The 17,548-nt window shown below is 50.0% G+C and overlaps 1 protein-coding gene and 1 pseudogene across 5 annotated transcripts; one reads left to right on the top strand and one right to left on the bottom strand.

Moving 5' to 3' along the window:
* The first annotated feature begins 279 nt into the window (after positions 1-279).
* PRKAG3 (protein kinase AMP-activated non-catalytic subunit gamma 3) lies at positions 280-10,039 on the top strand. Of its 4 annotated transcripts, none has more exons than XM_077155162.1 (14): positions 280-413; positions 655-694; positions 1,181-1,336; positions 1,696-2,102; positions 3,098-3,179; positions 3,710-3,768; positions 3,857-3,902; positions 4,100-4,154; positions 4,308-4,434; positions 4,580-4,745; positions 6,059-6,096; positions 6,240-6,386; positions 6,688-6,923; positions 7,510-10,039. In XM_077155162.1, exons 3-13 carry the CDS (start codon positions 1,183-1,185, stop codon positions 6,802-6,804), a joined length of 1,398 nt encoding a protein of 465 aa, XP_077011277.1. In that variant the 5' UTR covers positions 280-413; positions 655-694; positions 1,181-1,182; the 3' UTR covers positions 6,805-6,923; positions 7,510-10,039. The 4 variants fall into 4 exon arrangements, with proteins under 4 accessions (XP_077011277.1, XP_077011279.1, XP_077011276.1 ...); XM_077155164.1 differs by having other exon boundaries at positions 280-419; positions 1,843-2,102; XM_077155161.1 differs by having other exon boundaries at positions 280-419.
* Positions 10,040-11,662: 1,623 nt separating this feature from the next.
* On the bottom strand, positions 11,663-15,649 carry LOC143676559 (sterol 26-hydroxylase, mitochondrial-like; annotated as a pseudogene). The gene is made up of 8 exons (XR_013172175.1): positions 15,438-15,649; positions 13,514-13,713; positions 13,188-13,365; positions 12,872-13,044; positions 12,426-12,592; positions 12,162-12,243; positions 11,863-12,075; positions 11,663-11,724 (listed from the first exon to the last, which is right to left on the bottom strand). The product of XR_013172175.1 is annotated as a sterol 26-hydroxylase, mitochondrial-like (transcript).
* Between the last annotated feature and the right edge of the window lie 1,899 nt (positions 15,650-17,548).

The raw sequence follows: 17,548 nt of genomic DNA, 5'->3' as shown, positions 1-17,548 counted from the left end.
CCCACGCAGCTTGGTCTGTCCTAATCTGTCCTCAGAGAGCCAGGAGGCAGCTGACTGCCAAGTCCCTGAGACCCCCCAAGGGCGCCCCTTCCCTCTCCTCTCCCCAATCCCATGCCCCCCTCCCCGTCCCCTCCCCCCCAGCCTCCCTCCCAGCTGCCTGGCTGGAGCTGCTGAGCAGGTGGACCCCTCCCTGCCCACGGCCTGACAGCCAATCAGCAGGAAAACAATCCGGGGGAGGCAGGGTGCCAGGCGCCGGCCCAGAATAGCCGGGCCCAGCTACAGTGCACACTTGCTCTCCACTGGTCGGGAGCTGGCGGATGGAGGGCACCGGGATCCCAGGGGCCCAGAGCCGGGGCAGCTGAGGCTGGAGGCTTGAGAGCACACCGTGTGAACTCAGACTGGGTTATCTCCGTGTATGAGTATGTGGGTGTCTGGGAGTATATTTTGTTTGTGAATGTGCTTCTGCGTGTATCTGGAAGGGGTTGGGTACCCTTGTTTCTGCATGTGCATAAGTACTTGAATATGGCTGTGTGTGTTTCCTTCTTTGTGTGTATATAGGTTTGTATATGAGCGTGTGTGTGCATGTGTGGTGGGGAGGGCAGAACCTGTGGCTTGGGAACTGAAGGCATTTTTTCTCACCCCTGCTCCCCACAGACCCCATCCTGGAGAAGCCTTAGGGGACCTGAGCATTAAGGTAGGTGTGGCTGCCCCCGCTTCCCGTGGCCCTAACTTTTCCCACTTCCTTTGTCCCCAACACCTCTGGGATCCCAATTTCCCCCATCTTAATAGCCTGGCCTTTGTCTTTCCCTCCCTTTCCTTCTTTCTTCCTCTTCCCCCTTTCCCCAGTCATTATTCCCCTCACCTCCTCTTTCCTCTTTCCAGAAGAAGTGCAGGAGGTGGGGTTGGGGGAGACACTGGAGCCTGAAAGCTTGGACCTAGCTCTGACTTCACCACTTCCTAGCTGTGTGATTTGTGGCAAATTGCTTAACCTCTCTGAACCTCAATTCCCTCATTGGTAAAACAGGGATGATAATAATGCCCCCTTATAGAACTGCTAGAAGGTTCAAAGAAAACATTTTGGAGAAAACACTGGGAAGCTTGCAAATATTAAATATTGTTTTTATTAGCCAGGGAGTTGTATTGCTCCCTAGTAACCAAACAGGCCCCATACCCCTTCCAGAGATGGACTTCCTAGAGCAAGGAGATAGTGCCTCATGGCCATCATCGGCCATGACCACCAGCTCAGAAAGAATCCATGGGAAACGTGGGGCCAAGGCCTCAAAATGGACAAGGCAGGAGGCCATGGAGGAAGGGGAGCTGCCAGGCCTGGGGGAAGGTGAGAACAATGCCAGTACTGGGGAGATGGGAGAGGGACCAGTGGGAAGTCTCAGGACCTGGGGTGGGGGGCTCTGCCCTGGACCCCTCCATCAAACAGAGTTGGACCCAACCTTCATCATGTCCTTTCATTCTCCCCACGTGGGAGAGGACAACTGCACTGCAGAGCCAGGGGCCCAACATGGCTAACGCAGAAAGTCGGGACAGAGCCACTATCTTGCTTGCCGCTGTCTTGGTTTTCTCACCTGCAAAGTGGGGGGGCGCAGCATCCAGGTCTCCCAAAACTGCCTGAAGATCAACTGAGACAGCCAATGAGAAAGCGCTTTGGAAGATGAAGTTACTGTCCCCGTCCCCCAACAGGTCTCCCGTCCAGGCCAGCTGCTGAGTCCAGCAGGCCGGATGCCACATTCCCCAAAGCCACACCCTTGGCTCAAGCTCCTCCCTTGGCAGCGGCAGGCACCCCACCAGCAGGGTGGGGCTTCCTCCCCACTGACTGTGCCTCTGCAGCTGCGGGCTCCAGCACCGACCATCTGGATCTGGGCCTCGGGATCCCGGCTATAGCAGCTTGGGGGTATGAGCTCGAAGGCCTGGAGGAAGAGAGGCCCGCCCCGTGCCCGTGCCCACAGGCCCCGCTACCCTGGCTGAGCTGGGACGACGAACTGCAGAAGCCGGGGGCCCAGGTCTACATGCATTTCATGCAGGAGCACACCTGCTACGACGCCATGGCGACCAGCTCAAAGCTGGTCATCTTCGACACCACGCTGGAGGTGAGGACGCGGCTGTGCCCCACCTGAGCTCAGTCCCCATTCTCATGGTGCCCACCCCCTCCAGGACACCCCAGAGAGCCGGGCCCCTCTGCCTGCCCCCTACAAGCACCCCTTCTTAACACCAAGGGCACAGGTGCAGAGAGGGAGGGCTTTTACCCTGATTGTCATTCCACCTCTGCCACTTACTCTCTGCGGGACCTTGGGTGGGACCTTTACCTCCCTTGTCTCTAAAACGGGGACAGGAATGCCTACCCTGCCCCCCGGGTTTCAGAGCATTGTTGGCGCTGCCTCGCGCACAGGGGATGGGGCGTGTGAACCGCATGTGAGCCATTGCAGAGTCGCTTAGGAAAAGGACTAGGGGACTCTTGGTAACAGGAAATAGGAGGAGTTGTGGTCCAGGCACTTCCACTAGGGCACGCTGAGAAATGTCCATGATTTTGTCCTTGTCATCCTTCATAGCAGGACAGTGTTTCCCAAAACAGGTGCCACGGTACCCAGCTTCATTCTAGTGGTACCTGAACAATCGTTTTTATTTTAATGTGTGTTAGAAAAATGCAACCAACCTGTTTCAATCTTATTGCTTAGATCGAAGGTTTCAATGAGTTTGATTAAAGTTTATTTAAGAAACACAGTACGTAATTATGTAAATATATAAAGATCATGTAAATAATTATACCTACAGGACTTAGATTAGCAAAAAATGATAATGACTGCACACGTGGTTTGCAAGCAGCGCTGAGTTAGGGTTTCCTACATCCTGCTGTTGTCTGTTGAGGGGTCCCCTCAGTGCCACTGTCACAGAGGCACACTGAACAATGATCAGGTTTAGTGGGTGCCATGACATGAGAGAGGTAGGCAAGCTCGGGTTGAGGGGCGCCCAGGAGAAAGGGCAGAGGGGACAGCTGGCAGGTGGTGGGGACTCACTGGGGCAGTGAGAGAGGAGGGCAGGGGCTTCCTCAACCCTCAGCCCTCTGTGGCTCTTTCCTCACCGTCAGATCAAGAAGGCCTTCCTCGCCCTGGTGGCCAATGGCTTGCGGGCAGCACCCCTGTGGGACAGCAAGAAGCAGAGCTTTGTGGGTGAGAAGGGGCTGGGCAGGCAGGGCTGGGAGGGGACGGGAAGGAGGGACCAGGGCTCTGGGGCCAAATTCGGCTGTAAATCAGGCTGGGCCAAGCCTGGGCCAGTTGGGAGAAAGTCCAGTCCCAGGTCTGGGGGTAGCCAGTGGGGAGACCTTGGGGCTTGATTTCCCTGTCCATGGAACAGGGGTGAACAGCTGATCCCCTCCACTCTGCTAACTGTGGTCCCATCTCCCAACGCCACAAGCTTTAAGAGGGGAAAAGAAAAAGGAAGCGGGAAAAATAAGGTGACTAGAACAGGGCAAGGGGAAAGGAGGGAGGTTGGAGGGGAAAGCATAAAAGGGAGGCCCAGCTCCCAGGCATGGGAAGGGCTCCCATGCTGCTCTCTTTCTGTCCCCCTCACTGGGTGTCAGCACGAGGGCCCCGCTGGGGTGGGGTGGGGGTGGGGTGGGGAGTGCTGGTCCTGCCACCGCCTCCCTCCTAAAGGCCCCGGGCTGACGTTCTCCCCTGTGCCTGCCCCTCCCGCCCTGCAGGGATGCTGACCATCACCGACTTCATCTTGGTGCTGCATCGCTATTATAGGTCCCCCCTGGTGAGGAGCGGGCTGGAGGCCTCGGTGGGGGAGGCTGGGGGAGTCCTGAGGGAAACAGGTGGCCACAGGGCCCACGTCTGACTTCCAGGTCCAGATCTTTGAGATCGAAGAACATAAGATTGAGACCTGGAGGGGTGAGAGGGGACCCAAAAAGGGGCTGAGAGGTGTGGGTGTGGGTGCGGTCAGGAAGGACTAGAGGGAAGGCAGTGGGGGTATCCTGGAGGGGGAGGGGAAGGGCGATGGGGAGTCTCAGGGTGCCCAAGGGAAGGGGAGCCCTCGGGGGGCTGCAGGGCAGGGCAGCTCCTTTGGCCTGATTCCGCTTTTCCTGCAGAGATCTACCTTCAAGGCTGCTTCAAGCCTCTGGTCTCCATCTCTCCCAATGACAGGTGAGCACCCCCACCCCACTCAGCTTGGAACCCCCCCTCTCATCCTAGGAGGCAGGCAGGGCAGACTGGGGTCCGTGTCCTCTCTTTCAGGGGAAGGGATGGAGGGACCTCTCCCCGGGCTGCCCCCGGGCTCACTGCGCTCACCTCCCCCAGTCTGTTCGAAGCGGTCTACGCTCTCATCAAGAACCGGATCCACCGCCTGCCTGTCCTGGACCCCGTCTCCGGCGCGGTGCTCCACATCCTCACGCACAAGCGGCTGCTCAAGTTTCTGCACATCTTTGTGAGCCTGGCCCCGGGGGTGGGGAGGGGAAACGGGAGGGAACAGGGAGCAGCCCAGGGAGGCTTCCCACCCTGGGGACTGGGGAGGGAGGAGCTGGGGGCCCGCTGCTCACTCCTGATGGGCCCCCCCTCCCCACCCCGAGCAGGGCGCCCTGCTGCCCCAGCCCTCCTTCCTCTCCCGCACCATCCAAGATTTGGGCATCGGCACATTCCGAGACTTGGCGGTGGTGCTGGAAACAGCGCCCATCCTGACCGCTCTGGACATCTTTGTGGACCGTCGCGTGTCGGCACTGCCTGTGGTCAACGAATCTGGTACCTGCCCCAGACGGAGAGGCTCTGGCTAGGACAAGGAAGGCTCTGGTGGGAGAACAAGGAGGGGGGATGGGGGCAGGCGTCTCTGCGGCATCAGCTTGGGGACCCAGAGTGTAGTGGAAAGAGCTGGAGTTGGGGTTACAAGTCTACCTGGTTTGAGCTTTGGACCCATTATTTAGCCTCTCTGTGCCTCAGTTTCCTCATTTGTGAAATGAGAATCTTAACAATACCCATCCTTCTGATGTCACAGAATGGCGTGAAGGGTTATGTGCAAAAAAATGAGCACGATGTGGGGAAACAACAGGAGACGAGGTTTTTAGTTTTAGTCCGTCCTGAAATGGTTTGTGGTACTTTGTGCTCCAGCCAGAGCACCATTTCTTGTTCTGAGGTTAAAGGGATTATGAGATCCTTTCTTTGATGGCAAAGTGTTAAAAACCATTCTAATGATTCTAGTTATCAAGAAGTTTCTAAATTATGAAAAAATTAGGAAAATTTCCAAATAAATGAACATGGTAAAGGAAATTGTATAGTGATCTGCACATATCTGGACTAACCACTGTCAACACAATGCCAAAATCTGTTCAATTTTTAATCTAAGTAAATTGCAGACATCATGTCATCTTACTCCCTAAATACTTGAGTTTGCATCTCTTAAAATAAGCATGTTTTCTACATCACCTATCAAAACCAGGAAAAATTTATTAGTATCATCTAATACCCAATCACTCTTGTCACCCTATTCTTTTTTCCCAAGACTTTTAATTTTTTTATAGTTGTTTGCTGAAGCCAGGATCCAATTAAGGTCTATTCTTTGGATGCAGCTCTTTTGTCTTTTTTAATCCAAAACAGTTCCTCCATCCCTCCCCACTTCGCTTTCATAACATCAATGAATTGAAAAGGCTAGGCAGTTGTCCAATAGAATGCCCCAGCTCTGGGATTTGTGTGCTTACTTTCTATAGGTGACCTTTACCTTGTCTTTCTATTCCTGTGGTTCCTAAGAACTGGAAATTAAATCGAAAGGCTTGGTGGGACTCAGGCTACTCACTTGGGGATAGAACATTGCAGAGGCAAGGCCGGGTACTTCATAGCACGTCACTTCAGGAGGCCCAGTGTCAGCTTGTCGCCCCCTCTCAGTTTCTGGACTTGATCTGTGGGGTCCAGGTAACATCAGGGCAGCTTGATGCCTCCTTTTACGATGGTGGGGGTTGTGGAGGAGTCGATCAAGCCTGCCCCTGGCCCCTCTCACCCTCCTGGTTCTGATCTGAGCCTTCTCTTTCTCTCACCCCCTCACCCCACCCTGCCACTCCCTGCAGGTCAGGTCGTGGGCCTCTACTCCCGCTTTGATGTGATTGTAAGTCCTTGGGGAATGGAGAGGAAGTGGGAGTGCGTCAGGGAGGCTGGGGGTACAGAGAACAGGGGACCTTGGCGAGTGCCAGGGGGTGTTATCAAGGGCTGTGGGGTGACACAGAGCGGCCCATCTCTCCCTGCCCCCAGCACCTGGCTGCCCAGAAAACCTACAACCGCCTGGACATGAGTGTGGGAGAAGCACTGAGGCAGAGGACACTGTCTCTGGAGGGAGTCCTTTCCTGCCAGCCCCACGAGAGTTTCGGGGAAATCATCGACAGGATTGCTCGGGAGCAGGCACGCATGCGCAGTGCCCCTCTCGATGGGCAGCTCCAGCCCTCCCTGTGCCTCGGACACCTGCCCTGTCCTCCCCTTTCATGGCCAAGTTCTTGAGGTCCTGAGTGGTCTTCGTCCAGCCCTGCCCATAGGCCCCTTGTGCCAAGGGCTACAACCAGCTGCAGGGTCCCCTGGGATGGTCAGAGCCTAACCAGGTCCTAGGAGACACTCTCTTGCTCCCCCAGCTATGTCAAATTGTCTCCCCTGGTTTTTGGTGCTGTGGCCCCATGCCCTTGCCCTCACTGGGCCTTGTGGACCACAGGTACACCGGCTGGTGCTTGTGGACGAGACCCAGCATCTCTTGGGCGTGGTCTCCCTCTCTGACATCCTTCAGGCCCTGGTACTCAGTCCTGCTGGCATCGATGCCCTCGGTGCCTGAGAATATCGAAGCCCTCCCTTCCACTCCACCTTCAACACCCGGAAAGCCGACGAAGGGAGCTGGGGGACTCAGTCCTCCTCTTCCCCCTACTCCCTTTGACCCCTTCAACTCCTGTTCAGGTAAGCTCTGTCCTGGGGCACTGACCTCAGCACCAGCTTCTCAGTCTTTCTGGGCTCCCAGATCTCAGATTGGGGCACCCTGAGGATGGGAGTGACTTAGCTCATAGCTGAGCAGCCTCATGGAAGCGACAAGCGTAACAAACTCTCCGTGGGCCCTCAGGACCCAAGGCCACTGCTTTGTCACATTCTGAGCTGAGCTCACAGAGGCCCTCAAAAGAAGAGAGGGCAGAGGCTGGGGTAAAAGCAGGGGCAGCAGTGTGATTTCAGGTGCTCCGTGAATAATTGCCTGCTCTCAGATAGTTCAGTTCCCACATGCTGGAAAGTCCACTGGAAGAAAGCAAGTTGATAAACCTCTTTTGAGTGGGATTTCCATCCTCAGTGGGAACACAAATACCTTGGAGGGGCGTGGATCTACCTGAGTGACCATCTCAGTAAACTTTGCATCTCAGACCTTGCTAGGCGTCTGCAGTAGCATGGAGCACAGACTTGCCTATTTGGCAGTGGATAGCAACACTCAGGTTCCCCAGTGGAGAAGCAATTTCTCCTCCCCGTTTGGTTACCATCTTCCCTTCTTTCCCCCACACAGGCTTCTCCAGCCCTCCCCTACCGCTCTTGTCCTGGCTGTGTTCCCAGAAGCCCTTGAGAGTGCCCAGTGCAACATGGGATGATGAAATTAAGGAGAACAGCTGAGTCAAGCCTGGAGGTCCTTGAGCCAGGGCCACTGGGACTATCCCAGGACCAACTGTGTCTTGTGGCCACCCACAGCCCTTTCCCTCCACCTGGGTCATCACTCGCCCCCATGGGGCAATGAGCCCTCAGCCCACAGTTTTTTTCAGGGGCTCTGGGTTCCTTGGCTTTCGTACTCTTGCTCCTGTCTCCAGCTCCTGGGATTCCAGCTGTTCTTCTCTCAAGGGCTCTGACCTTAGTGGTTCCTCACACTGCTCCTACTCCCCTCCTCCTCTCCCGGCATTGGCATTGCAAGATTGCTGAGGGTCGCCATGGAGATTTCAAGCCACTTCTTTGTAAAAGAAGTCTGTTGGAGTGGGGTCCCTCCTCCATTCTTGTCCAGACAACTCCTTAACTCTTACCAGCGAACAGGGTTCTCGACCCCCAGGGACGACCTTTTACTCAGATCACTGAGAAAGAGCAATCAAAAAACTCATAAACCAGAACAATCACCCACTAACTTGGATTTTCGAGGTTTCACTCAGAAAATGCTACAGTCATTTGTCCTGCACTTGCGCCAAGCTCTCTGTGCTTTCTGAATTCAAACAGGAAGGAAGATCTGCGATGGACAAATGCTGCAAATGTCAACAGTTTCTTTTACACATGTAGTGTTATTCTACCCACATTCGTTGTTCATCTTTTATTTATAACAAAAACACGAATAAAATATTAATGATAGTTACTCATATAGTAGATACAATTCAGTTCACTAGTTAATCTGCAGAAAACTTACCTTTCTTCACGTTTTGAAAAAGTGAATGCAATTTCGTCATGGACCCCATTTCACCGGGTGGCAGAAATTAATCCCCCAACCTTTTCCTGGAGCTGAGTGTGGGGTGGGGAAGACTTTAAGCAGTGTAAGACTTTGTTCCTCAGTCTTCCTTATCTATCCATGCCAACATCTGCTAAGACATCCTCATTCCCATCTAGTTGCCAATGGGTTAGTCATTGGTACATGTGGTCACCGCTGGGTACTCTCTCATTTCCTACCCCCAAGCATTTGGGAGCTGGTCGGCTCTTGGGGCAGGACATCAGAGTTCTGGGTCCTGCACCTTCTGGGTTTCCAGAAGCTCTTCAAGGCTACCCAAGTCCATCCCCTGAGATGTACAGCAAATAGCCTCTTCTACTTCAAGGATCCTGATGCTTTCCCAGGCTCTTCTCAGGAGATAGGGGCTCAGGACTCCTCTGCCACCAAAGCCTCCACACTGACCTGGGCTGTCTGTCATGCTCAGCCCACTTCTCAGGGCCCTTTACTCAGACACCCCAGCAATGTCCATCCTTCCTTTCTTTCCCACCAGTCTGTGGGATCTTTGCACAGTAGAGACCAGGACAACTATAATTTTTTTTCTGTAAAATGTAGAGACTTGGGACTAATGCTACATGATGAGAATGAAAGCCTGCTAAGAACTAAGGATGTCTCATTTTCATAATTAGTAAAATCATTTTTTCAAGTTATTGGATCTACTTAGTTATTACCTTGACTAAGAGCGCTGGCTAACAGCAGTGGTACAGCAGAGAAGATATGTGATTTGTTAGCATTCTCACCAATCTTCTCTCAAACATCCTTAAATATAAAAGAATTTAATACAATATAATGGCATGCATATCTATTTTATGATGTGTCGAAGATTTAATTGGACATATATATTAAAACTGGGATCATAAATAATGATGTGGAAATAAACTCCTGTTATCAAGCCAAAAGACACGAAAAGCTAAAATTTTATAGAACATAAATATGTAAACAGCTAGGAAATATTAGGTACCCTGTCTGTGTTTATTGACCAAAGTGCTGCCTGACTGTTTAAGAGGACACCAGTCAAAAATATATATCCTATTTTGGCCACCAAATTCAAATGAGCTGGAACTGGAGTAATAAAGAGAAAAGCCTGCTTTGCTATGTGAACATTCTTTCTAGTCAAAGGTGGATTTACTATGCTAAATCAATGTCTACTTTTGTGCAATTATCCTCAATCCATTACTGTTCAACCCTCTTTGTAGAGGCATGTCGGGTAGGGTAAATCTCACTGTGACATCCCGTCACTCCCACTTTTTGGGGCATCCCAGAGTCCCTGAGACTCTTGGAACTTGGAGGATTGCCCCAACTCTGACCACCACCAGTGGAATTTGTGCCAACTCCCAAAGAAGTGCCGGTGCTTTCCATCCTCCGGAAAAAAGCTCAAAAGGGAAGAAACTTATGCCATTATATCACATCTATTCTAGAGCTATTATATTGAATGAAACACTGTGAAAGAAAGTTATTTCTTTATTTATATTGTCAGCATTTTCCAAGCATTGTAATGAAATATGAACATGGACGCCAATTTCAGCTCCCAAAATAATGAAGTAAATTCATGTACACTTATGGCACATGCAGTTTTTTGTAGATATAATATACTTCAATAAAAATATTTTTTTAAAAACTTCTTTGAAAAAAGGATTTTGCTTTTGGTTTTTCTCTGTTTGGAGTGAGAGCCTTTGCTTCCCTTGCTTCCAGTTTGTATCTGTGAGCTCCCGGGAGCCCCTGGAGATGAGGCTTCTTATTTGTGTTACCTTTTTAGACTTATACCTTGTTGTGCTGTTTTGAAACTGTTATGTACCCCCAGAAAAGAAATGTTCTTTTAATCCTAATCCAATCAGGGACAGGCCCATCATTTGGGTGGGGTCTTTTGATGAGTTTGTTCCCATGGAGATGTGATCCACCCACTTGTGGGGGGGGGATCTTTGATTAGATTATTTCCACAGAGATATGACCCCACCCATTCAAGGTGGTTCTTAATTAGTTTACCAGAGTCCTTAAAAGAGCTCACAGCCAATACAGAGAGCAAAAACCAGGACACAGACATTTTGGAGATGCTAAGCTAAGAGATGAAATCTAGAGTTTGCCCCAGAAAGGCTAAATGAGGACTCAAAGACGCTTAGAGAGAGAAGCTAAATGAGGACCCACGGATGCTTAGAGAGCTGTTTGAAACCAGAAGCTGGGAGAGGACAGCAGAATGTGACAAAGAAGCTCTGTATGCTGGCTGCCTTTCCTCTAAGAAGGTACATCTTTTTGGTGCTTTAATTTGAACATTTTCATGACTTTGGAATTATAACTTGTAACTTAATAAATGTCTGTTATGAAAGCCAATCCATCTCTGGTATATTGCATTCTGGCAGTGTGGTAGTTAGATTCAGGTGTCAACTTGGCTAGGTGAAGGTGCCTAGTTCTATTGCTGTGGACATGAGCCAATGGCATGCAAGCCACAGCTGTGGCCAGCGTCATGGCTGGGACCTCTGGCAGAAGCCCCAGGAAGGCAAGGCCAGGCTCAGCACTGTCTCTGCAGGAAGTGCAGGCCCACTGTTCTAGTTTGCTAGCTGCCAGAATGCAATATACCAGAAACAAGGGGAATTTAATGAGTTGCTAGTTTACACTTCTAAGGCTGAGAAAATGTCCCAATTAAAACAAGTCTATAGAGATGTCCAATCAGAGGCATCTGGGGAAAGATACCTTGGTTCAAGAAGACCGTTGAAGTTCAGGGTTTCTCTCTCATCTGGAAAGGCACATGGCGAACACAGTCACAGTTTCTCCCTCGGCTAGAAGGGCACATGGCGAATACCGCATCATCTGCTAACTTTCTCTCCTGGCTTCCGGTTTCATGAAGCTCCCCAGGAGGCGTCTTCCTTCTTCATCTCCAAAGGTCACTGGCTGGTGGACTCTGCTTCGTAGTGTTGCTCTCTCTGAATCTCTCATTCTCCAAAAATATTTCCTCTTTTATAGGACTTCAGAAACTAATCAAGACCCACTCAAATGGGTGGAGACATGTCATCCCCTAATCCAGTTTAACAACCATTCTTGACTAAATCACATCAACCAGGGAGATGATCTCATTACAGTTTCAAACATACAGTATTGAATAGAGATTATTCTACCTTTACGAAATGGGATTTATATTAAAACATGGCTTTCCTTAGGGGGGATATATCCTTTCAAACCAGCACACCCACCTTCTTGTGGGGAACCAGGGACGATGCGGGCCACACTCTGCAACTCCCCAGTCTCAGGGGACAGGACCACCTCCTACCGCTGGACCAGCTGGGGCAGGGGGAGAACACACAGGGCCGTGAGAGTCTGTGCTCTCCCCCGCTGCTCCCTCTGGGCTCACCTCCCCACCACCTCCAAGTGCTTCACCCTCCTGGGCCCACGCACCCCTCCAGCCTCTGCCTGTCTCACCCTTGCCAGCAGCAGCTGCATCTCCAGCTCAGCAATCCTGCGGCCCAGGCACGCCCAGACCCCATAGCCAAAGGGCACCGAGCCGAATGGGTGGTGGATCCCAAGGGCACCCGACTGGGTCTTCCTCAGCCAACGGTGGGGCTGGAAGCTCTCGGGCTCAGGGAAGGTGTGGGGGTCCCGGGAGACCACGTAGTGGCAAAGCACAAACTGGGTCTGCAGTGGAAGAATAGACAGCAATAAACTGAGGCCATCCTTAGGCCGGGGGTCTCCAGGGAGCGCGGGTTCTCAAGCGCACTCACGTTCTTAGGGAAGAGGAAGCCACCAACTTCAATTTCCTTTTCCACAATCATCCTGGAGTTTGTGGGCACGACGGGATAGAGGCTGCAGGGAGAAGGGAATCCAGGGGGTGGATCCCAGGAGGAGCAGGTGCCCACTCCCTCTGCCCCACCTCTCTGATCCGCCAGGCTCCTCTTCCCATTTCAGCCTGCCTTACCCCAGCCCGCCAACCCCCCCTTCCCCTCCCATCACTGACTTCTCACCCCCTCCCCGGGAAAACACCCTACCGCAGGGTCTCCTTCAGCACAGCCTTGAGCAGGGGCATGTGGGCAAAGTCCTTGTGCTGGGGCACCTGCCCGGTGGGCACCACCCCCACCACCTCCTTGTGCAGAGCCGCCTGCACCGCTGGGCTCCTGGACAGGTGGTACAGGGCCCATGTCAGCGTGTTGGACATCTGGGAGGTAGAGTGGGAGAAGAAGTGAAGGGATTTCTATGAATGGGGCCAACTCAGAAGCAGGAGGGGCTGTGAGTGGGTGTGTGCAGAAGGAGGAGATAACCTAAAGTGCCACCAGAATGATAGAAAAAGTCACAGGATCTGTGGGGACCCTGGCACTAACCATGACTCCACAGTGAAAAAACATCAGAAAGGCACGGACAGGTGGGGGATAGTGGGTAACAAGTTCAGGATGGCAGCTGGGAGCCCCCGGGGTCCACATTGGTCCCCCTCATACACTGAATCCACTCTGGCCAGGAGCAGCTCAGGCAGGCTCCCCATGGCCTCCCGAGGGCTGAGCTGTCTGCTGCTGAGCAGGAAGTGCAGGTAGCTAGACACGTGGACCCCACCTGGCCCTCCTGCCTGCAGCTGGGTCTCCACCTCCTTGACTTTCTCATCGATCAGCTTCTTCCCTGTGGGGCGAAAGAGGGATGGACAGAACAAGGTTCAACTCAGGACGCCATTGGACCAAGAGCCACTCTGGTGCTAGAAACATGAAGGAGAAGGTCTTGGGAGAGATTGCTCACAACCCAACCTCTAGTCTGGGACTACTCACCGAAGGAGACGATGGTGTCCCAGCCATGTAGGTAATGCCTCCAGAAGGGCAGCAGGGGACGGGTCCACTTGGGGAGGAAGGTGTCATAGAGTGAGTTCCGGAACATGGCCCTCAGTGTCTTCAGGGATGGAAGCCGCCAGGGAGCCGACATGTTATTCAAGCAGGATGTAGCAAATAGCTGGACATGCCAGGGGTCAGGAGTTGTGCACCCAGGTCATAGCAGGAGGCAGTGCCATGGCACACAGAGTCCAGGGGCCTTGAGGATGTGAAGCGACCACCCTACTCCTGACCCATTCCCACTCAGCCCTTCTCCCCAGCAAGGATACCTTCTAAGGCAGCATGGTAAAAGAGGTTAGCCATGTCGGGCACCTGATCCCCTGAGGGGCTCTGCACCCGTAGCTGGTCCAATTGAGCTAGAAAGTCATCGGCCACCTCAGAACATCTGTGTAGAGCACAGCCTCATCTGGTTTCAGGAAGCGCTGGTTCAGAGCCTGGCGCAGCCTGAACTAGTTGTGCCCTTCCCTGAAGGGAAATGGAGAAGCAGCACAAATGCAGGCATGAGATGTGTTGGGTAACATGGGCTCCCTCTTGGAATGTGTTACAAACTTCTCTAGGATTCAGTTTCTATGTCCATAAAATGGGGGAATAATACTATCCACTTCATGGACTTCTAGTGAGGGTGAAATGGAATAATAAATGTAAAGAGCTTCTCCGGATGCCTAGCATGTCACAAACACATCATTATTATCATGGTCACTGCTAGGACTGTCACCAGGATCAACTGGAACCCCTTAAGAAGTGACTAAGATGTGGATATCAAGCAACTAGGAAAAAGCGTCATTCATTGTCTTGGAGGTCTGCTGCCCTACTGTAGCAAAAGAAGCCTGGAGTATATCTGTGCCAGTGTGAAAGTATTACATATCTCAGAAAAACCATGTTTTTGTCCTGATCCAATCTTGTAGGGACAGCAGTATCTTTTCATCTCGATTCAATACTGTGGGTTGGAAACTTTTGATTAGATTGTTTCCATGAAATGTGACACATCCGATTGTGGGTGTGAACGTAGACTAGATGGAAATGTGACTCCACCCATTCCATGTGGGCCTTGATTAAGTTCACTGGAATCCTTTAAAAGAGGAAACATTTTGGAGAGAGTCAGAAATGACAAAGCTGACAGAAACTTCAGAGCAGAGCTGGCACAGGTGCCGACACCTGAAGAACAAAGACACGGATGTCTGGAGATGCTTGAAGCCCAGCCGACGTCGCCATGAGATGTGAACAAGCCAGAATCTGGAGAGAACCAAGGGAAGCCAAAAGGTAGAAGCCAGCCCTGGAGAAGTAAAGTGAGGAAACACCACAGAAAAAGAGGCTGAAATCAATGAAGCCCAGGAGCAAGGGACTAGCAGATGCCAGACAGCTGACAGAGGTGTCCCTGACCCATTGGCCTTCCTTGAATGAAGGTATCTTTCCCTGGATACCTTAGTTTGGACATTTTATAGGCTTAGAACTGTAAACCTCTAACCTATTAAATTTCCTTTATAAAAGCCATTCCATTTCTCGTATATAGGATTCTGGCAGCTTGCAAACTAGTACAATACCCAATTTCAATCTGTAGTATTGCGAATGGTGACCCACAGTGATGCCCAGTGACCTACTTCAGTTGGAACATAAGTCAAGTATAACATGCTCAGCCCATCATTCAATTCATCACTGCCAAATAATCTTAACTTTGTTAGGTATACTTCGAGGTTGTAACCTATATCTATCCCCATGTGTGGAGCTGTCCATGAGAGCTACAGTTAAAAGAATTGAACGCGTGATTTAGGAACATTTTTTAATTTAAATTTAACCCTCTCAACTAATATGGTGACGATGTCTTTTCAACTATAGTCACACGTGTTGCACTATGATTTGAGTTTATCTTTTTCAGCCATATAGTAGAATATGGAGCCAGAAAGGGTCTTAGAGATACTCCAATCCCAACTTCCCACATCACAGATGAGAAACATAAGTTTAAGGAAGGGGAAACTACACATTGGCCCAAAGCCACAAGTATGTTAAAGGAAGAGCCAAGGAATGGTGCCTGGGCTTCAGCCCATCCCAATCTCTGCTTTCTAGCCTCAGTATCAGGCCCACTGGACACAGGGAGACTCCCTCCTGTCCACTGTCCATCTGGCCACTCAGATCCCACTGTCCTTGGGCCTGGCCCCCAGCTTCTTGCTCCTGTCCTTTTAGGCCCTGGCTCACATGGTCAAAGCCCATAGGCCAGGCCACGCTGGTCCAGGTGCTCCTTCCATTGCACCACGTCGTACCTCAGAGGGTACTTGCCCTCCTGCCACATCACTTGCTCCAGGAGTGGGGTGCTGGCCAGGTTCATGTGGAGGTGAGGATATCTTCTGGATATTCGCATGGGCCCATACTTGGCCTTGTACAGCACGTGTGGGGTCCAACCAAAACTAAGTAACTGGGACCCAGCCAGGCAGGTACCTGGAGAGAGGAAATAGAATGGGGAAGCATCTAATAACCACGCCTGAGCAAGTAGGCTGGGAAAAAATATACTGCATGGGAGGTGGCACAGGGATGGCTTGTGGATTCAGAGGATATGCAAGGAGTTAGAATGCTGAGGACAGTGAGTATCTGCTGGAACTGAGATTCCTAGAGAAGTGAGATTTAAGAAAGAAATTGTGGATGAGGTATGTTGAGGTGTAGATATTTGGGGTTCAAGATTTTAGGGAAATGATCCTCTTAGTGAGGTATGGGAGAATGAATATGACCCCTTCTACTTCTTAGCACAATAAACTGCAGCTTGTTATCGCTAAGATGAAAGTAATTGACTTTTGTGATCAACAACAGCAAAATGGAACAATTAGAGACTCCAGGGAAAACAAGAAGCTCAATGAGACAATTTCAGGGCCCAAATATGAAGCAGGTGAAATGGTATGATTTGGGGCATGCCATGATTTTGATGGCCTGTAAACTACAGTGAGTCTTGGAAGCCAACATTTATAAGTTTCTGCTGGGAGTCTTAATGACACAGCCTTATTTGGAGGATAATTTTTATAAAACTTATAAATGAATTTACACAGCATGATCCATCCACATGATGAAATAGTATATTCCCTTAGAAAGGAATCAAGAAGTTCCCCATGTACATTAAGGAAAAATATCCAGAACAGATGTTTTAAGTGAAAATATGATTCCTTTTGCATAAAAGGGGAGCAAAATAACAGTATACAGTAATTGTATTTGCTTCTATAAAGAAACATGGGATGATACATAAGAAACATAAAAGCGATCGCCTTTAGGAGATTGGGAGGAAAACATCAGTAGTAAGAAGATTGCTCAATGTATATATTGTTATGTTGTTTTGATTTTTGAACTATGAGAATGCATTACCTATTCAATAATTTTCAATCTAAAGTGAAAATAATTATTGCTCTCTGAAATAAGTCAACCCTCCATTGAGCAGTTAATTCCAGAAGACACAAAAACCTAGTTGAACTTCTGAATTCATATAAGAGAGTCCCAGTCATATTCATTTTTCTATGAGTTTTATTTATTTTCCTTAAAACTTCCATTTTTTGAATACTTCACTTCTAGGTCTATTTTTCTCTATTAAATCCCAGGATAATTATCCTAAAAGTAAGGTTGACAATGTTTCCAGTTTGGTTCACTGAAAATATCAATAATAAGAGTATCAAATATTGACTATCCCAAACCTTTTACTTATATTAGTTCATTCAATCCTCACAACAATGGAGTTAAGTAGTTTAATTCTACTGTAATTTTGCAAATAAGGAAACCAAAGCCCAGAGAAAGGTTGCCCTTTTTGTCGGTAAATGGCAGCCTCAGGATTCAAACTCAGATCACGTGACTGAGGCCATGTACTCAACCCTTATTCCACTGATCCCTGAGAAGCTGTCTCTGCCCTATTAACTGGAAATGAACTTAAGCCCTTTAAATAAAAACACACGCTATTTAAAGCAATCTTAAATATAACAATACCCAGAGTTTCTCAGCCAGGAAACTATTGACTTTAGTGGGGGGTGGCGTCCTGTGCCTGGGAGGGGGGCGGCATCCCTGGCCTCCCCACTAGCACCCCCAGTTGTGACAATCAAAAATCACCCCTCATTGAGAGCTACTGCGATAACCCCAACCTTTCCATCTGTTTCAATTCTTAAATTTGAGGACTCCTCTTAAGAAATAATATCTCCTTTTGAAAGAGCATTTGTCTGAATTTGGTTTCTTTTTCTTCTAAGTTCAATAAAAATATATGTAATGTTTTTATCAATATATGAATAGCAGTTATCTCAGAGATTACTTTCTTCTTTATGCTGTGATGTCTTTTTCAGATTTTCTAC

This window comes from Tamandua tetradactyla, chromosome 3 (assembly GCF_023851605.1).
Source record: "Tamandua tetradactyla isolate mTamTet1 chromosome 3, mTamTet1.pri, whole genome shotgun sequence".
Classification (NCBI taxonomy): Eukaryota; Metazoa; Chordata; class Mammalia; order Pilosa; family Myrmecophagidae; genus Tamandua; species Tamandua tetradactyla.
Note: the sequence above shows the minus strand (reverse complement) of the source record. Positions and strands in the feature narration are given on the sequence as shown.